The 22,034-nt window shown below is 43.7% G+C and overlaps 1 protein-coding gene across 1 annotated transcript in view; it reads left to right on the forward strand.

The window, feature by feature from the left end:
* Window positions 1-21,731, forward strand: part of LOC142303971 (scaffold attachment factor B2-like) — an 812,977-nt gene extending 791,246 nt beyond the window's left edge. The window contains exon 19 of the mRNA XM_075345939.1: window positions 21,500-21,731. Coding sequence (XP_075202054.1) covers window positions 21,500-21,614 — 115 coding nt within the window. The 3' untranslated portion in view covers window positions 21,615-21,731. The remainder of the gene's footprint in view (window positions 1-21,499) is intronic.
* Window positions 21,732-22,034: the final 303 nt, after the last annotated feature.

Consider the following 22,034-nt stretch of genomic DNA (forward strand, 5'->3'; position numbering starts at 1 on the left):
CCTAGAAGAGTTTACAGACTTCATATATAGAGCACTTAAGTGGTAGAAGAGCAGAATCTCCCCTTCAGTGACATATTATAGAAAGTACACCCTTTTGGTAATTTTAAACTGGTGTAGTGACAATTTTGACTCCATGGGTGTTTTCTTAACTTTTAGGATCGCTACTTCCAATAGGTGGGGCTGCGCTAGAGTTTCTCTCCTGTCCTGGAGAGAAAATTTGAATATTTTGCAGAGGGGCATGGAAGCTATAAGTCCCCTTACTAGCATCCAGTCAGACTGGCTTGCAAAGTCTCCATAAGGAGAATAGTGTTCCCCCGTGGTCCCACAAAGCTTCTCATAGCCAGATCAGACACCCCATACTTTGCACTGACGAGGGGCAAGCACCCCGAAACACCGTGTATCCAAATTGGGATTCTGATCTGGCATATATATCCTAAGTTATATTGAAAGGATTGTTAAAAATCCACATTTAACTTTTAGGATCGCTACTTCCAGTAGGTGGCGCTGCGCTAGAGTTTGTCTCCTGCCCTGGAGAGAAAATTTGGGTGTTTTCCAGAAACAAACACTCAGTGCAAGTTGCTATGTGAAAATCTGACTCTTCTGAATGTGACAAAAAGAGGGGGAATTTGATTTTTTTTTTTTATTACTTTCTATTTTTCACAGTGTTTACTAGCAGTGATGGGTGAATCCGTACCGGACACCTAGTGTCTGTACTTGGACTTCTCAGGGACGTCCGTGTTACTGTTAGGATTTGGCTGCTCAAATAAAAAAAAAAGCAAAATGGCAATTAAAGCGGGGCAGTTATACTTATCGCTTCCACGCGGATGTCAGACTGCTTCCATGTCTGATCATTAAATCTCATGCATATTCACTGCTTCCACCCGCCCACCCTTTGTGACGGCATCTGTTATTGGCTACCCTTAGACTAGTTGTCTGGGTCCCCGGAGTGCAGTATAAAAATAAATAAATAGAAAATATCGTGTGGGGTTCGCCGTATTTTGATACCTAGCGCAGATAAAGTAGATAGCTGGAGGTTGCTGCCCCTAGCTGTGTGCTTTATCTTGGTTATGTATCAAAATACGACCTACACATGATATACAGCCAAGATAATGCACACAGTACCAGCTGTCTGCTTTATCTGCTACGGGTATCAAAATACGGGGGATCCTACACCATTTTTTGTCCACTTATTTATTTTTACACTACACTACAGGGACCCAGTTACTGTTAGGGCAGCCATTCACAGACGCCAGTAGTCTGACTGCAACCAATCACAGACGCTGTAACAGGGTCGGCAAGGAAAGCATATAATTTATATGAGATTTAATGAGTGGATCCGGAAGCAGTGTGATAGCCTGTAAGTGTGAATGTCCTGCTATAATCACCATATTGGGTTTTTCCATCCCCTAGCCCTTACTAACACCATTTTACATGTTCAGGTCCCCATAGACATATATAGGGTTCAGGGTCCGGATTAAAGTCTGGTCTCGAATCAGACAATTTTTTTACCTGCCGAAACCGAGCATCTGCTGGTTTGCTTATCTCTATTTATTAGTCCTTTTAGGGAACTTGAACCTGCAATCATTTGTCGCTTGTGCTATGTAGCTCAATTCCACAGTATTACAGTATATATTAGAAATCATGGTTTTCTTTGAAGCTTGGCCACAGTATGGGTTTCAAGGAAGCCCTGTAGTGACAAGCATGGAGGTCATCAACAGAACTCTGGCTGTAATAACTACTGATTAATGCAAAGAAGGACGCGCCCACATAGTTACATAGGTTGCAAAAAGACCTAGGTCCATCTAGTTCACCCTTTCTCCACCAATTCTACATTTTGTCACTAAGTCACTTACAACCAACAATGTTGTGTGTACTGAGGAAATCATCCAGACCTTTTTTAAAAGCTGTTATAGTATCTGCCATTACTATCTCCTGTGGTAGAGCATGGCACAGTCTGACTGCTCTAATTATAAAGAACCCTTTCCTATATAGCTGCCGGAATCGCTTTTCTTCCACTAGCAGTGTATGCTCCCTGGTCCTTAGTATTGTCTTTGGAAGGAAAAAGTCATGTGCCAGTCCTTTATATTGACCACACATGTATTTATACATATAAATGAGATCTCCTCTGATACCTCTTTTTTGTAAGCTAAACATTATCTAACTTTTTCAAGCTCTCATCATTTGGGAGACCTTCCCTTCCTTGTAGTAGTCTAGTTAGCCACCTTTGAACTGACTCTAACTTCTGAACGTCCTTTTTAAAATGTGGAGCCCAAAACTGGATCCCATATGGCCTTACAAGGGATTTATAGAGGGGTAACAATGTGTTGGGATCACGGGATCTAATCTTTTTATACACCCTAAAATCTTGTTTGCTTTAGCAGCTGCTGTTTGACATTGAGTACTACTGTTCATCATATTTGTAATGAGAATACCCAAGTCCTTCTCCTGTTCTGTAGTCCCGAGTTTACTTCCATTTAATGTATACGCAGCTATAGGATTACTCAGTCTTAGGTGCATTACTTAACATTTATCAACATTAAATCTCATTTGCCAAGTATCTGCCCATTCTGACATCTTATCCAGATCGTTTTGTAATATTGTACTATCAAGGTCAGTTTTTAATATCCTACATAGTTTGGCGTCATCAGCAAAGACTGACACTTTAGGGTATGTGCGCACGTTGTATTCTGAGCAGAGCGGAAAAGAACGCACCCTTAGAACTGTAAACACTGCTTTTCTCAAAAAGAATGCATCCAAAACGCATGCATTTTGGATGCATTTTGCATGCATTTTGGATGCATTTTTTGCAGTGCGGTGCCCCGGCAATTGAGCTCTGCTACATGCCCGCTGACAGCAGACAGAGTCGCGCGATGAGCATGAACTCTGATGAACTTCACCCGACTTCATTGTCATACCGCGGCTCAGTCTGTCGCGTCCTGATTAGCGGGTCACCCGTGAAGGACTCACCGGTGACCGCTAATCCCCTGAAGTGAGCAGCGCGATCAGCGCTGCCGTCACTCAGGTTACCCGCGGCCAGCTGGAGTCCTCCACCCGAGACCGCAACTCACCTTTGTTTCATCGCTGATCGCGCAGCTCACTTCAGTCACTCGGGCGACTTGCTGTCACAGTTGGAGGATCCAGCGGTGGCCGCGGGTAACCTGACTGACGTCATCGCTGATCCTGCAGCTCACTTCAGTTGCTGCGTAGAGCTGACAGAGAGCGGTCTGGCCTGTGACTAATGATTGTCTATGCTGGTGTATTCCGCCGCCATGCGCTAAGCGGCGGAATCCGCTGACTGATTCCGTCACGTTCTACTGAGCATGCTCAGCATGTCCAGCAGAACGATCTAAATAGTATAAAATCACTCCTGGTCTCTCTCCCCCCTCTCACCCCCTCTCTCTTACTCACCGATCATGGGCGCAACGCTGCACAGTTGTCACAAAGCTCCAGCGGCTTTTCCTCATTTGAAAATGCCGGCTGCTCATTATTCCATCTAGTAATCACTGCTTCCCCCGCCCACAAGTGCCTATGATTGGTTGAAGTCAGACCCGCCCCCACGCTGAGTGACAGCTGTCTCACTGCAACCAATCACAGCCGCCGGTGGGCGGGTCTATATCGTGCAGTACAATAAATAAATAATTAAAAAAATAACGGCGTGCGGTCCCCTCTAATTTTGATACCAGCCAAGGTAAAGTCACACGGCTGAATGCTGGTATTCTCAGGATAGGGAGCCTCACGTTATGGGGAGCCCACCAGCCTAACAATATCAGCCAGCAGCCGCCCGGAATTGCCGCATCAATTAGATGCAACAGTCCCGGGACTCTACCCGGCTCATCCCGAATTACCCTGGTGCGATGGCAATTGAGGTAATAAGGAATTAATCGCAGCAGCCCATAGCTGCCACTAAGTCCTAGGTTAATCATGGCAGGCGTCTATGAGACACCTACAATGATTAACCTGTAAGTGAAAGTAAATAAACACACACACCCGAAAAAATACTTTATTTGGAATAAAAGATTAAAAAAAAAACCTCTTTTACCAATTTATTAATCCCCAAATACCCCTCCAGGTCCGGCGTAATCCACACGAGGTCCCGCGACGCATCCAGCTCTGCTACATGAAGCTGACAGGAGCGGCCGTAAAACACCGCCGCTCACTGTGAGCTCCACGCAGCAACTGAAGTGAGTCGCGCTGTCAGCGGGGATGTCGCTGAGGTAGTGTGTGCGGTGATGATAGGAACAGTAGTGCTGGTGTGTGTGCGGTGATGATGAGTGCGGTAGTGCCTGCGTGTGTGCGGTGATGATGGGGGTGGTAGTGCCTGGGTGTGTGCAGTGATGAGGAGTGCGGTAGTGCCGATGTATGTGCGGGGATGATTGGTGCGGTAGTGCCGGGGTGTGTGCGGTGATGATGAGTGCGGTAGTATCTGCGTGTGTGCGGTGATGATTGGAGCGGTAGTGTCGGGGTGTCTGCAGTGATGATGGGGGCGGTAGTGCCGGCGGTGTGTGCGGTGATGATGGGAGCGGTAGTGCTGGGGTGTGTGCAGTGATGATGATGAGCGCGGTAGTGTCGGGGTGTGTGTGGTAATGCCGGGGTGTGTGCAGTGATGATGATGAGTGCGGTAGGGCCGGGGTGTGTCCAGTGATGATAAATGCGGTAGGGCCGGGGTGAATGCAGTGATGATGGGGGCTCTCTCTCGGCTTAACGCAACGCGTTATTTCACAGGAATCCGTTGCCTTTATATCACACTATTTACAACGCATACGTCACATGCGTCACACAACGCATTGTGACGGATGCCCTTCAACGCAAGTGTGAAAGCGGCCCAAAGGATTTTTTCAGTTGTATGTGTTTATTTTCTTTAACTTACAGGTTAATCATGGAAGGTATCTCGGGGAGATGCCTGCCATGATTAACCTAGGACTTAATGGCAGCTATTGGCACCAGGGCAATTAGGGATTAGCCGGGTAGAGTCCCGGGACTGTCGTATCAAATGGATCAGAGAAATGGGGGTCCACTAGTGAGGCCAAAATATGGCCAAATAATCACAAAGAGTAAAAACCTCTTATAATAACCACAAAATGTCTTTATTTATGGAAATATACAGCCATAAGAGGAAATAATTTAAATTACATGTTAACAACAGTATAATGGGGATCAGGTAAGAAAACGGAAAAATCCGATACCAGTCATACCAAGCAGTCAGAGAATGGGGTAGTGGAGCAAAATTAATTATCTCACAAGGCCCAAGTAGGTATATAGAGAAAAAGAGTAATAAACCTGACAACCCACACAAATGCTGTAAATAGGGGTGCCGACAATAAAGATAATATATGTAAATATAATGGGGTTGCACAAAATAGTCACAAGGCATCAAACGGTTAATGCTATGCTTATACAAAGCAAGCAATAGTCAGAAAGGCACACCCACTCAATTGTCAGCAATCCGAAACACACCATGGGGGGTTAAAACAGGTTCAGCAGGAAAAGTTATATAATAGAAAGACAGGACCTAAGATAACAGGTATAAGTGATGCAATAATGTTAGTGCTCCTCAATCTCCAGCCCAACAAAGGGCAGTATGGAGGAAAAAATAAGGAACCCAAATCACTTACCCATTATACCTGACTGCTCAGCGTGGCGTGCTCCGACGCGCACGTTTCGTGACCTTCCTCAGGGAGCCGCGCTACAGCTGTGCAGTGCAGGAGGGTTTTTAAAATAGCTGCCATTACCTGTGATTGGCGCACGTGGGGCGGGACCACAATAAGCGGTCCACGTCATCGGGCACTCCCAGGGATGACACGAGTGTGAGTCATGTCGTCACATGACACACCCACGTGACCTGTACGGAGACCGTCCGAGATGCACATTAGCTGTGGGACCACCGCGCGTGCGCACAGTATAGCGGCCATCTTCTCTACTGGCAAAGAAGAGGGCAACCCTGAGCAGGTGAGATGAAAGAAATACAGCCTCAGCATAAATAGAAATAGAAGGCTGACAGAGTCCCATATGACATCGGGGTCCAAGGGTACATAATCAGTAGAATATTTTATATACACACATGGATATAAACCAGTGCACAGCATCAGTATATAAGAATTCATAAAAATTCATAGAAAAAGACACCATAAGGTGAGTACACTCAAAAAATGACAAGATGACATGAACAGTAAATAAAACAATACAACAATACAAAATATTCCACAGATTAAAAGGTACATCCATAATGAGACTTCCAGAATCCAAGACGAGCATATTTTCCCATATTAATGTAGGGGTAACATCACATAGGATATCCGATGTATAGAATAGCCAGAAAAAGCCCGCTTCAAAGGGTGATCACTCAATATTAATATAGATGTAGAGAATTTAACATGTATTACTGAATAAAAACAAGAAAAGAGAAGAAAAAATTAGATTTAAAACCAACACTAACACAAATTAAAATGACACAGAGACAGCAGCATTGCTATCTTATAGTCCAACCAGAAGACAAGGAAATAGTGGAAAAAGGAGTTTCTATATAACGTGTGCACACGTGCAGAAGCACATATGGTCATGTATACCCACATTAAATGCAAGCAAATTATAAGAAAGGGGCAAACGACAATTTCTCATTTAAACCACTTGTCGACATTGTGCCCAAGGTGACAATCCACCTGCATTCCAGGCGTGCCAAGGCTTGTTTAAAATTACCGCCTCTGGAACCCATGTGGAGTTTGTCAATACCTCTGACACGTAAAGAAGTTGCATTGCAATTGTGAAATAATTGAAAGTGTCGGGGGATGGTCCTGAGGGAGTCGAGGTCATCCACATTCACTGCAGCAGCTATATCCCTGACATGTTCGCGTACACGGATGCACAATTGTCTAGATGTTAAACCGACATAGGCTAAGCCACATCCGCATTTAGCCAAATATACCACATAGTGCTGCAGGAGATGTATTTCCTGATCTCAAACTCCCTCAGACCATCCGTGGACATAAAGGAAGTCGCTCTCTCAATGTTTCTGCAGGAGAGGCAAGAACCGCATGGAAAACAACTCCATCTAGGTCTACCCGTATAAAATGGAAGGGTGCTTTTACAAGTATAGTGGCTGTGAACCAACAAGTCTTTGAGGTTCTTCCCCCTCCTCGCAGTCACCAGTGGGCGTTCCGACAAGGCTCTTCTAAGAGTTGGTTCAGTGGTCAAGATGGGCCAATGCTTAGTTAGGATGCTCCTAATGTCCTCCCACTGGTTATTGAATGTAGAGATAAACCTGATAGCAGGTTTGGTGGTGCTGGTTTTTCTGGTTGCTGAGAGAAGATCAGTTCTGGGTGTGGCCCTGACCCTAGCATATCCTGATCTGATACCCCTTGCACTGTAGCCTCTATCCTTAAAGCGTTGGGAGAGATCCCCTGCCTGTTTTTCAAAGAGGGTGTCCGAAGAACAAACCCTCTTCATTCTGAGAAATTGACCGATGGGTACGGCCCTAATAATTGATGGTAAATGGGCCGAGGACGCATGTAACAGACTATTTACTGACGTCTCCTTACGGAAGACGTCAGTTTGAACAGATCTGTCACATGAGATGGAAATTTTTATGTCCAAAAAGTCAATTTCTTCAGAATTACTCCTGTAAGTCAACCTGATGTTGCGGTCATTATGATTTAAAAAAGAAAAAAATGATTTCAGTTCAAGGTCGGTTCCCCTCCAGATGATAAACACGTCATCTATATAACGTAACCAGCACTGCAACTGGGTAGCGGCGTGGGCACCGTCGTCGGGAACCTCCCTCTCCCAAAGGCCGAGAAAGAGGTTCGCGCACGACGGCGCGCACGCCGCGCCCATTGCAGTACCGCGTTTCTGGAGGTAGAACCTATCCTTGAACAGAAAAAAATTACGCGTCAGGATGAATTCCAGGAGTTCTAAAATTAAATCTTGCAGGGGAACCTCCCAATTGCTCATGCGCAAGAAGTATTTGACTGCCCGAAGTCCATGCTCATGATGAATACATGAGTAGAGGGTCTCCACATCTGCTGCAACCAAGAATACACCAGGATCCAAACATAGTCCATCAATCCTCCTCAGGACGTCCGAGGTGTCTCTGACATAGGAGGGCAGCGTCTCAACCAATGGATGTAAATAATACTCAATAAATCGACAGATGGGATCGCAAAGCCCTCCAGTGCCAGAGACAATAGGACGCCCTGGGGGACAACGTGGATTTTTGTGTATCTTGGGCAGCAGATAGAATATAGGTGTTGGAAATTTTGTATTGAGACCCTCAAAGACTATTTTAGTGATAATGCCCTGGGCCAGGACCACATCCAGAATACCGATCAACTCCAGCATAAATTTACCAGTGGGATTCTCAGAGAGGGTGTATAGGCCTCACGGTCTCTCAATTGTTTGAACGCCTCACGTTCATACATACAGTCAGGGCCAGAAATATTTGGACAGTGACACAAGTTTTGGTATTTTAGCTGTTTACAAAAACATGTTCAGAAATACAATTATATATATAATATGGGCTGAAAGTGCACACTCCCAGCTGCAATATGAGAGTTTTCACATCCAAATCGGAGAAAGGGTTTAGGAATCATAGCTCTGTAATGCATAGCCTCCTCTTTTTAAAGGGACCAAAAGTAATTGGACAAGGGACTCTAAGGGCTGCAATTAACTCTGAAGGCGTCTCCCTCATTAACCTGTAATCAATGAAGTAGTTAAAAGGTCTGGGGTTGATTACAGGTGTGTGGTTTTGCATTTGGAAGCTGTTGCTGTGACCAGACAACATGCGGTCTAAGGAACTCTCAATTGAGGTGAAGCAGAACATCCTGAGGCTGAAAAAATTCATCAGAGAGATAGCAGACATGCTTGGAGTAGCAAAATCAACAGTCGGGTACATTCTGAGAAAAAAGGAATTGACTGGTGAGCTTGGGAACTCAAAAAGGCCTGGGCGTCCACAGATGACAACAGTGGTGGATGATCGCCGCATACTTTCTTTGGTGAAGAAGAACCCGTTCACAACATCAACTGAAGTCCAGAACACTCTCAGTGAAGTAGGTGTATCTGTCTCTAAGTCAAAAGTAAAGAGAAGACTCCATGAAAGTAAATACAAAGGGTTCACATCTAGATGCAAACCATTCATCAATTCCAAAAATAGACAGGCCAGAGTTAAATTTGCTGAAAAACACCTCATGAAGCCAGCTCAGTTCTGGAAAAGTATTCTATGGACAGATGAGACAAAGATCAACCTGTACCAGAATGATGGGAAGAAAAAAGTTTGGAGAAGAAAGGGAACGGCACATGATCCAAGGCACACCACATCCTCTGTAAAACATGGTGGAGGCAACATGATGGCATGGGCATGCATGGCTTTCAATGGCACTGGGTCACTTGTGTTTATTGATGACATAACAGCAGACAAGAGTAGCCGGATGAATTCTGAAGTGTACCGGGATATACTTTCAGCCCAGATTCAGCCAAATGCCGCAAAGTTGATCGGACGGCGCTTCATAGTACAGATGGACTATGACCCCAAGCATACAGCCAAAGCTACCCAGGAGTTCATGAGTGCAAAAAAGTGGAACATTCTGCAATGGCCAAGTCAATCACCAGATCTTAACCCAATTGAGCAGGCATTTCACTTGCTCAAATCCAGACTTAAGACGGAAAGACCCACAAACAAGCAAGACCTGAAGGCTGCGGCTGTAAAGGCCTGGCAAAGCATTAAGAAGGAGGAAACCCAGCGTTTGGTGATGTCCATGGGTTCCAGACTTAAGGCAGTGATTGCCTCCAAAGGATTCGCAACAAAATATTGAAAATAAAAATATTTTGTTTGGGTTTGGTTTATTTGTCCAATTACTTTTGACCTCCTAAAATGTGGAGTGTTTGTAAAGAAATGTGTACAATTCCTACAATTTCTATCAGATATTTTTGTTCAAACCTTCAAATTAAACGTTACAATCTGCACTTGAATTCTGTTGTAGAGGTTTCATTTCAAATTAAATGTGGTGGCATGCAGAGCCCAACTCGCGAAAATTGTGTCACTGTCCAAATATTTCTGGACCTAACTGTAAGTACAGGCCAGATCACCACGTTCCCTCCCTTGTCAGCAGGTTTTATTACTATCCCATCCATGTTCTTTAATTCTTGGATGGCTTTTCTTTGTTTTACTGACACATTATGACGGTTCCCCCCGTTTTTGGAGGTTATGTAGATCTTCTAAGACTAGTTTGTTGAAAATCTCAACCTGCGGACATAAGGAAAAGGGAGGGAACGTGGTAGATCTTGGCTGTACATTAGTAGGAAATTTACCTTTCGAAATTGGTGTGGACTCCTCCTCCAGCTCCTTCAAAATCTCAATTGCTTCCAATTCTGCCGGTGTGAAAATCTGGTTATTCAAATCCTTTTTGGCATGTAATTTATGTAGAATCAATTTCCTGAAGAATAGGTGTAAATCTTTCGTTACTATAAATGAATTAAAATCAGAGTCAGGTGAGAATGTAAGTCCCAATTTCAGGACCTCTAATTGGGTCTCTGTTAATGACACATCAGAGAGATTTATTACCTCTAGTTCGTTCTTGCTTTTCTTCTCCATAGATTGTGGAGGTGTCATTTTACGTTTATAATTGGAGCCTTTCTCACCACGATTCTCACCTCTAGACATAGTATTAAATCTCCCAGAGAATTTATTAGTTTTATTGCCACCAGGATAGGTTTCATCCACCGAGGATACAGAAGAAAAGGACCCAGAGCGGGAGTGCACACCAGATTTCTTAAATTTACGATGATGTTTCTATCTATATACGTGGCCGTTCTTATAATCCAGAGTATCTCTCTGGTATTTCTTCGTCTTTACACCTATTATTTCTTTTTCCCACTTGGAGAACTCCTTCTCCAAGTCGGCATTGAGAGATGTTAGCCTATCTGCAGGAAGTAATTCCATTAATTTCTCCTGAATTGAATCCAATTCAGTCTCCACATCCACCAGTGTTTTGGTATTCTGCTCAATCAAAAGATTCATGTAAATTTTTGAGCAGTCATTAGACGCATCTTCCCATTTTTTCTTAAAAGTTGTGTCCTCTATTTCATCTGAAGGACATAATTGAATGCGAAGGCCCCTTGGGATCAAACCCTTTTCTAAATAACGCTGCATAAAAGTTTTATTCCACCAGAGCTTCATCTTCTGGTTTAACAATGGTTTTAATCTACTGATAAGCTGTTCAGCTGCCTCAGTGTCAGGTTTAAAAACAGGTTCGGCATTTTCCTTAAAAACCTGATCCATTTTTACAAGCCACGACTGTTCGCGGGCTCTGAGGTCCATTGGTTCCTTGGAAACTGCTGTGAAAAACACAGGAAGCAAGACAAATAAGATACAGGGTGGAACACTAGAACCTATCATGATTAATTTATCCAATGTCACTAGACCCCATAATGCACAATATACAAACCAGAGAAATGGGGGTCCACTAGTGAGGCCAAAATATGGCCAAATAATCACAAAGAGTAAAAACCTCTTATAATAACCACAAAATGTCTTTATTAATGGAAATATACAGCCATAAGAGGAAATAATTTAAATTACATGTTAACAGAATAATGGGGATCAGGTAAGAAAACGGAAAAATCCGATACCAGTCACACTAAGCAGTCAGAGAATAGGGTAGTGGAGCAAAATTAATTATCTCACAAGGCCCAAGTAGGTATATAGAGAAAAAGAGTAATAAACCTGACAAAACCCACACAAATGCTGTAAATAGGGGTGCCGACAATAAAGAGAATATATGTAAATATAATGGGGTTGCACAAAATAGTCACAAGGCATCAAACGGTTAATGCTATGCTTATGCAAAGCAAGCAATAGTCAGAAAGGGCACACCCACTCAATTGTCAGCAATCCAAACACACCATGGGGGGTTAAAACAGGTTCAGCAGGAAAAGTTATATAATAGAAAGACAGGACCTAAGATAAAAGGTATAAGTGATGCAATAATGTTAGTGCTCCTCAATCTCCAGCCCAACAAAGGGCAGTATGGAGGGAAAAAATAAGGGAGCCCAAATCACTTACCCATTACACCTGACTGCTCAGCGTGGCGTGCTCCGACGCGCACGTTTCGTGACCTTCCTCGGGGAGTCGCGCTACAGCTGTGTCATTGCAGGGGGGTTTTAAAATAGCCGCCATTACCTGTGATTGGCGCACGTGGGGCGGGACCACAATAAGCGGTCCACGTCATCGGGCACTCCCCAGGGATGACGCGGGTGTGAGTCATGTCGTCATATGACACACCCACGTGACCTGTACGGAGGCCGTCATATTTCCTCTTATGGCTGTATATTTCCATTAATAAAGACATTTTGTGGTTATTATAAGAGGTTTTTACTCTTTGTGATTATTTGGCCATATTTTGTCCTCACTAGTGGACCCCCATTTCTCTGGTTTGTATATTGTGCATTATGGGGTCTAGTGACATTGGATAAATTAATCATGATAGGTTCTAGTGTTCCACCCTGTGTCTTATTTGTCTTGCTTCCTGTGTTTTTCACAGCAGTTTCCAAGGGACCAATGGACCTCAGAGCCCGCGAACAGTCGTGGCTTGTAAATATGGATCAGGTTTTTAAGGGAAAATGCCGAACCTGTTTTTAAACCTGACACTGAGGCAGCTGAACAGCTTATCAGTAGATTAAAACCATTGTTAAACCAGAAGACGAAGCTCTGGTGGAATAAAACTATTATGCAGCGTTATTTAGAAAGGGGTTTGATCCAAGGGCCTTCGCATTCAATTATGTCCTTCATATGAAATAGAGGACACAACTTTTAAGAAAAAATGGGAAGATGCGTCTAATGACTGCTCAAAATTTTACATGAATCTTTTGATTGAGCAGAATACCAAAACACTGGTGGATGTGGAGACTGAATTGGATTCAATTCAGGAGAAATTAATGGATTTACTTCAGCAGATAGGCTAACATCTCTCAATGCCGACTTGGAGAAGGAGTTCTCCAAGTGGGAAAAAGAAATAATAGGTGTAAAGACGAAGAAATACCAGAGAGATACTCTGGATTATAAGAACGGCCACGTATAAGATGGAAACAACATCGTAAATTTAAGAAATCTGGTGTGCACTCCCGCTCTTGCTCCTTTTCTTCTGTATCCTCGGTGGATGAAACCTATCCCTGGTGGCATAAAACTAATAAATTCTCTGGGAGATTTAATACTATGTCTAGAGGTGAGAATCGTGGTGAGAAAGGCTCCAATTATAAACGTAAAATGACACCTCCACAATCTATGGAGAAGAAAAGCAAGACGAACTAGAGGTAATAAATCTCTCTGATGTGTCATTAACAGAGACCCATTAGAGGTCCTGAAATTGGGACTTACATTCTCACCTGACTCTGATTTTAATTCATTTATAGTAACGAAAGATTTACACCTATTCTCTAGGAAATTGATTCTACATAAATTACATGCCAAAAAGGATTTGAATAACCAGATTTTCACACCGGCAGAATTGGAAGCAATTGAGATTTTGAAGAGCTGGAGGAGGAGTCCACACCAATTTCGAAAGGTAAATTTCCTACTAATGTACAGCCAAGATCTACCACGTTCCCCTCCCTTTTCCTTATGTCCGCAGGTTGAGATTTCAACAAACTAGTCTTAGAAGATCTACATAACCTCCAAAAACGGGGGAACCGTCATAATGTGTCAGTAAAACAAAGAAAAGCCATCCAAGAATTAAAGAACATGGATGGGATAGTAATAAAACCTGCTGACAAGGGAGGGAACGTGGTGATCTGGCCTGTACTTATGTATGAACGTGAGGCGTTCAAACAATTGAGAGACCGTGAGGCCTATACACCCCTCCTCTGAGAATCCCACTGGTAAATTTATGCTGGAGTTGATCGGTATTCTGGATGTGGTCCTGGCCCAGGGCATTATCACTGAAAAAGTCTTTGAGGGTCTCAATACAAAATTTCCAATAACACCTACATTCTATCTGCTGCCCAAGATACACAAAAATCCACGTTGTCCCCCAGGGCGTCCCTATTGTCTCTGGCATTGGAGGGCTTTGCGATCTCATCTGTCGATTTATTGAGTATTATTTACATCATTGGTTGAGACGCTGCCCTCCTATGTCAGAGACACCTCGGACGTCCTGAGGAGGATAGATGGACTATGTTTGGATCCTGGTGTATTCTTGGTTGCAGCAGATGTGGAGACCCTCTACTCATGTATTCATCATGAGCATGGACTTCGGGCAGTCAAATACTTCTTGCGCATGAGCAATTGGGAGGTTCCCCTGCAAGATTTAATTTTAGAACTCCTGGAATTCATCCTGACGCGTAATTTTTTTCTGTTCAGGGATAGGTCATTCCTCCAGAAACGCGGTACTGCAATGGGCGCGGCGTGCGCGCCGTCGTACGCGAACCTCTTTCTCGGCCTTTTGGGAGAGGGAGGTTCCCGACGACTGTGCCCACGCCGCTACCCAGTTGCAGTGCTGGTTACGTTATATAGATGACGTGTTTATCATCTGGAGGGGAACCGACCTTGAACTGAAATCATTTTTTTCTTTTTTAAATCATAATGACCGCAACATCAGGTTGACTTACAGGAGTAATTCTGAAGAAATTGACTTTTTGGACATAAAAATTTCCATCTCATGTGACAGATCTGTTCAAACTGACGTCTTCCGTAAGGAGACGTCAGTGAATAGTCTGTTACATGCGTCCTCTGCCCATTTACCATCAATTATTAGGGCCGTACCCATCGGTCAATTTCTCAGAATGAAGAGGGTTTGTTCTTCGGACACCCTCTTTGAAAAACAGGCAGGGGTTCTCTCCCAACGCTTTAAGGATAGAGGCTACAGTGCAAGGGGTATCAGATCAGGATATGCTAGGGCCAGGGCCACACCCAGAACTGATCTTCTCTCAGCAACCAGAAAAACCAGCACCACCAAACCTGCTATCAGGTTTATCTCTACATTCAATAACCAGTGGGAGGACATTAGGAGCATCCTAACTAAGCATTGGCCCATCTTGACCACTGAACCAACTCTTAGAAGAGCCTTGTCGGAACGCCCACTGGTGACTGCGAGGAGGGGGAAGAACCTCAAAGACTTGTTGGTTCACAGCCACTATACTTGTAAAAGCACCTTTCCATTTTATACGGGTAGACCTAGATGGGGTTGTTTTCCATGCGGTTCTTGCCTCTCCTGCAGAAACATCGAGAGAGCGACTTCCTTTATGTCCACGGATGGTCTGAGGGAGTTTGAGATCAGGAAATACATCTCCTGCAGCACTGACTATGTGGTATATTTGGCTAAATGCGGATGTGGCTTAGCCTATGTCGGTTTAACATCTAGACAATTGTGCATCCGTGTACGCGAACATGTTAGGGATATAGCTGCTGCGGTGGATGTGGATGACCTCGACTCCCTCAGGACCATCCCCCGACACTTTAAATTATTTCACAATTGCAATGCAACTTCTTTACGTGTCAGAGATATTGACAAACTCCACATGGGTTCCAGAGGCGGTAATTTTAAACAAGCCTTGGCACGCCTGGAATGCAGGTGGATTGTCACCTTGGGCACAATGTCGCCAAGTGGTTTAAATGAGAAATTGTCGTTTGCCCCTCTCTTATAATTTGCTTGCATTTAATGTGGGTATACATGACCATATGTGCTTCTGCACGTGTGCACACGTTATATAGAAACTCCTTTTTCCACTATTTCCTTGTCTTCTGGTTGGACTATAAGATAGCAATGCTGCTGTCTCTGTGTCATTTTAATTTGTGTTAGTGTTGGTTTTAAATCTAATTTTTTCTTCTCTTTTCTTGTTTTTATTCAGTAATACATGTTAAATTCTCTACATCTATATTAATATTGAGTGATCACCCTTTGAAGCGGGCTTTTTCTGGCTATTCTATACATCGGATATCCTATGTGAAGTTACCCCTACATTAATATGGGAGAATATGCTCGTCAAGGATTCTGGAAGTCTCATTATGGATGTACCTTTTAATCTGTGGAATATTTTGTATTGTTGTATTGTTTTATTTACTGTTCATGTCATCTTGTCATTTTTTGAGTGTACTCACCTTATGGTGTCTTTTTCTATGAATTTTTATGAATTCTGATATACTGATGCTGTGCACTGGTTTATATCCGTGTGTATATATAAAATATTCTACTGATTATGTACCCTTGGACCCCGATGTCATATGGGACTCTGTCAGCCTTCTATTTCTATTTATGCTGAGGCTGTATTTCTTTCATCTCACCTGCTCAGGGTTGCCCTCTTCTTTGCCAGTAGAGAAGATGGCCGCTATACTGTGCGCACGCGCGGTGGTCCCAACGGCTAATGTGCATCTCAGGCGGCCTCCGTACAGGTCACGTGGGTGTGTCATGTGACGACATGACTCACACTCGTGTCATCCCTGGGAGTGCCCGATGAAATGGACCGCTTATTGTGGTCCCGCCCCACGTGCGCCAATCACAGGTAATGGCGGCTATTTTAAAAAACCCCCTGCACTGCACAGCTGTAGCACGGCTCCCCGAGGAAGGTCACGAAACGTGCGCGTCGGAGCACGCCACGCTGAGCAGTCAGGTGTAATGGATAAGTGATTTGGGCTCCTTATTTTTTCCTCCATACTGCCCTTTGTTGGGCTGGAGATTGAGGAGCACTAACATTATTGCATCACTTATACCTGTTATCTTAGGTCCTGTCTTTCTATTATATAACTTTTCCTGCTGAACCTGTTTTAACCCCCCATGGTGTGTTTTGGATTGCTGACAATTGAGTGAGTGTGCCTTTCTGACTATTGCTTGCTTTGCATAAGCATAGCATTAACCGTTTGATGCCTTGTGAATATTTTGTGCAACCCCATTATATTTACATATATTATCTTTATTGTCGGCACCCCTATTTACAGCATTTGTGTGGGTTTTGTCAGGTTTATTACTCTTTTTCTCTATATACCTACTTGGGCCTTGTGAGATAATTAATTTTGCTCCACTACCCCATTCTCTGACTGCTTGGTGTGACTGGTATCGGATTTTTCCGTTTTCTTACCTGATCCCCATTATACTGTTGTTAACATGTAATTTAAATTATTTCCTCTTATGGCTGTATATTTCCATTAATAAAGACATTTTGTGGTTATTATAAGAGGTTTTTACTCTTTGTGATTATTTGGCCATATTTTGGCCTCACTAGTGGACCTTCATTTCTCTGGTTTGTATATTGTGCATTATGGGGTCTAGTGACATTGGATAAATTAATCATGATAGGTTCTAGTGTTCCACCCTGTGTCTTACGTATCAAATGGATGCGGCAATTCCGGGTGGCTGCTGGCTGATATTGTTAGGCTGGGGGGCTCCCCATAACGTGGAGCTCCCCATCCTGAGAATACCAGCCTTCAGCTGTGTGGCTTTACCCTGGCTGGTTTTGGGGGACCGCACGTTTTATTTTAAATTATTTATTTTACTGCACGATATAGACCCGCCCACCGGCGGCTGTGATTGATTGCAGTCACACGCCCTCACGCTGAGTGACAGCTGTCTCACTGCAACCAATCATAGGCGGTGGGTGGGGAAAGCAGGAAATAAGAGATTGAATAATGAGCGGCCGGCATTTTCAAAAGAGGAAAAGCCGCCGGAGCTTTGTGACTGCCGTGTAGCGCCGCGTTGGTGATCGGTGAGTATGAGAGAGGGAGAGACCGACCGACGGACAGAGAGAGGGACAGACTGACACAGAGAGAGACAGAGCGACCAACTGACCGAGAAAGAGACCGACAGACAGAGGGAGATTGACTGACATCCACAGAGATTGAAAAGACCTGCGTTTTGCTTGTCAAAAAAGCATGCAGAACGCAACAAAAATGCAGTCCAAGTGCATTTTGGTTGCGCTTTGACCCACATAATTGATTTCAATGGATGGAGAACGCAGCTACAACGCACAAAATAAGTGACATGTTGCTTTTGTTTCCACAGCGATTTTTGGTATCCAAAACGCTGCATTTAAAAACGCAGCATGCGCATTGAATTTTCGGACTTCTCATAGACTTTGCTGGGGAAGCAGAACGCATGCAATTTGACACTGAACCACTGCAGTTCAAAACGCAGCAATAATGCGGGAAAAACGCAACGTGCGCACATAGCCTTACTATCAATCCCATCCACAAGGTCGTTAATAAAGAGATTAAAAAGAATCAGTCCTAGAACAGATCCCTGCGCCACCCCACTGCTGACTATAGCCCATTTAGAGAATATACCATTTATGACTACTCTTTGTTTTCCTATCTTTTAGCCAATTCCTTGCCCAGTTACATATAGTTTCCCCTAGTCCTTGCTTCTGAAACCTTAGTATAAGGCTATTATGTGGTACAGTATCAAATGCCTTTGCAAAGTCCAAATAATTCACATCAGCTGCATTACCGATATAAAGATTTGCACTTACCCCCTCATAGAACCCCAACAGGTTGGTTAGACTTATCTTTCATGAATCCATGCTGTTTGTCAGTTATTATTTTATTTTCTGCAATATATTTTTGCATGTCATCCCTTAAAATGCCCTCAAAAACTTTGCACACCACTGATGTCAGACTTACTGGACGGTAGTTTGCCTGGATCCACCTTTTTATCTTTCTTAAATATCTGTACCACATCAGCATAACATAACATTTGACAGCGGGATTTAACAGGTTAACAGTTCTTAGAGACAGGTCCTGGCTGTAACACACAGCCATTACTTTACATGTGTGGGGCGCAATCACCCTGTAATCCCGCTCCATATACCCGCTGGTGGTCTGTGCTGTACATGTACAGCGGATGTTGGTAAAGCGTTAAACAAGATACAAAAATATGATGTGAAAGGAGCCCCATATAACAATGAAAATAACTCTATTAAAGAGAATCTGTCAGCAGGTTTTTGCTACCTCATCTGATAGCAACATAATGTAGGCAAGGAGATTCTGAATCCAACCGTGTATCATATTTCTTCAGAAGGGCTTCAGCCAGTAATCTAAAGGCCACGTCTCACTAAGCGACATCGCTAGCGACATCGCAGCTGAATCACGGTTTTGGTGACGCAACAGCGATCTTGCTAGCGATGTCGCTGTGTGTGACATCCAGCAACGACCTGGCCCCTGCTGTGAGGTCGCCGGTCGTTGCTGAATGTCCTGGACCATTTTCTTCAAAGGTGATGTCCTGCTGGGCAGGACGCATCTCTGTGTTTGACACTGTGTGACAGGATCCCAATGACAGCAGAGATCGTTATACAGGTCGCTACTGTGACCTGTATCGTAACTGAGTCATTGGTAAGGTCTGACTGTTTGACATCTCACCAGCGACCTCCCAGCGACTTACCAGCGATCCTTATCAGGTCGCATCGTTTTCGGGATCGCTGGTAAGTCGCTAAATGTGACGGGGGGCTTAAGAATTTAGATTCAGGAACACAGTAGGGCTGAGATGACTGTCTTAGCTCACTCCAGGCTCTCAATAGAGATTGTGCATTGAGATTAAGGTGTCAATCAATACAGGGGGGCATTTCAGACTTCCATGCATGTGGGTTTTTAGTTTTACATTGTTAATCACACGGTAATAAACTTTTTTGTTTACGTTAACAATTGCACACAGCCTCTTAAGAGAAACACAGTTGCTTTCTGTTGAACCTTTGAAGTGTGCTGTCTTTAGCTTACATAGCAAAAACCTGCTAACAGATTCCCTTTAAACTGTGTATGTCAAATTTGTCTTGCTGTTATTTCTGCATTTTGTGAAAACATGGTTGATACCTGTGAAAAATAGCAATTTATTATTATTTATTATTATAGCGCCATCAATTCCATGGCGCTTTACATGTGAAAGTGGTATACATAATTGGGACAAGTACAATAATCATAAACAATACAAGACACAGACTGGTACAGCAGGATAGAGGTCCTTACCTGCGAGGGCTCACAGTCTACAAGGGATAGGTGAGGATACAGTAGGTGAGGGTAGAGCTGATTGTGTGGCGCTGCATCAGTCTGCGGGCTAGTGCAGGTTGTAGGCTTGTCAGAAAAGGTGGGTCTTCAGGTTCCTTTTGAAGCTTGTCAAGGTAGGCGAGAGTCTGATGTGTTGTGGCAGAGCATTCCATAGTATGGGGGAGGCACGGGAGAAATCTTGGATGCGATGGTGGGAAGAGGAGATGAGAGTGGAGCAGAGAAGGAGATCTTGTGAGGATCGAAGGTTACGTGCAGGTAAGTACCGGGAGACTAGGTCAGAGATGTAGGGAGGAGACAGGTTGTGGATGGCTTTGTAGGTCATGGTTAGTGTTTTGAACTGGAGTCGTTGGCCAATGGGAAGCCAGTGAAGGGATTGGCAGAGAGAAGAGACTGGGGAGTAGCGGGGGGACAGGTGGATTAGCCGGGCAGCATAGTTTAGAATAGATTGTAGGGGTGCGAGACTGTTAGAAGGGAGGCCACAGAGCAGGAGGTTGCAATAATCCAGTCGGGAGATAATAAGGGCATGTACTAGGGTTTTTGCAGCTTCTTGGGAAAGGAATGTTCAGATCTGTGAAATATTTTTGAGTTGGAGGCGGTAGGAGGTGAAGAGGGCTTGGATGTGTGGCTTGAAAGAGAGATCAGAGTCTAGGAATACTCCCAGGCAGCGAGCACGTGGGACCGGGGAAAGTGGGCAGCCATTGACATTGATGGATATGTCAGGTGGGGGAGTTGAGTGAAAAGACAATGAATTCTGTTTTGTCCATGTTCAATTTTAAGAATCGAGCAGAGAAAGAGGATGAAATAGCAGACAGACATTGGGGGATTCTGGTTAGTAGGGAGGTGATGTCAGGTCCAGAGAGGTAGATCTGCGTATCATCAGCGTAGAGATGATACTGAAAGCCGTGGGACTCTCTGAGCTGTCCCAGGTCAAAGGGTATAAATGGAGAACAGCAGGGGTCCAAGAACTGAACCTTGGAGGACACCGACAGATAGGGGTCGAGATGAGGAAGTGGTGTGAGAGTGGGAGACGCTGAAAGTTTGGTTGGTTAAGTATGAGGAGATCCAAGATAGCGCCAAATATGTGATGCCCAGAGACAAGAGAATTTGTAGTAAAAGGGAGTGGTCTACTGTGTCAAAGGCAGAGGACAGGTCCAGAAGGAGGAGGATAGAGTAGTGTCGCTTGGATTTTGCGGTTAGTAGCTCGTTAGTGACTTTGGTTAGGGCAGTTTCAGTGGAATGATGGGGTCGGAGCTCTTTAAGAAATAAACTACTAGAAAGCTTAAAGAATATTGTGTTAAATCCGTGACATTACTTAGGCTCTTGAAAGGTAAAGATTCTGGTAGGAGGTGCAATATAGGTTTCTATACTATAAGAACATACTATTTCAAGGATTTTTAAATAACATTTTAAAAAGAGATGTAAATATGTTGCTGCTTTGCTGGTACTAACTTTGGTATTAAAAGGTTTGATATTGTTAAAAATATGTCTGCATTGGTATAGTGTTTAATTTTTATGCCTGATTTTCTTCTTCCGCAGCAATTTTCATCAAAGCGAAAATGCTCAGAATGTGCCGGCATCCACGGGACCTCAAGGTGGAAACTTCGGAGGACAAAACAGACCCACTGACCACCGGTTTACACATCGTTATTAAATATTTCAATATTGTCTTATCATTAAACTGAAGTGTTTTTATGCTTAGTTGATGTGCTTTGCCTTGTTAAAAAGAAATTCTTTCCTGCATACAATATTAAAGTAGATGTTATGTTTACACAGCGTTCCATTGTAATTATTAAAAGGTATTGTCAGATTATGGCAGCTGTACCACAACTCTGCACTGTCTGACACTTCCGCAGAAGCTGATGCCTAGTAATGTTGTATGGAGACATACTAGTGAGGGAAGGAGAACCATTTCACGGAGTGCAGAATTTGCTGGAATGGTTTTGGATGCTTGTCTCTGAGGTATCAGTATTTTGGAAATTCCTGTTATGTGCTCTCATTTTGAAAAGTACTTTCGTAAAGTTATTTATCAAGTGGTGTAGTTGTAATTTTTACACCTCAGGAGTTTGCCAGA

The sequence above is a fragment of the Anomaloglossus baeobatrachus genome, chromosome 1 (genome assembly GCF_048569485.1).
Source record: "Anomaloglossus baeobatrachus isolate aAnoBae1 chromosome 1, aAnoBae1.hap1, whole genome shotgun sequence".
In the NCBI taxonomy this organism is placed as follows: domain Eukaryota; kingdom Metazoa; phylum Chordata; class Amphibia; order Anura; family Aromobatidae; genus Anomaloglossus; species Anomaloglossus baeobatrachus.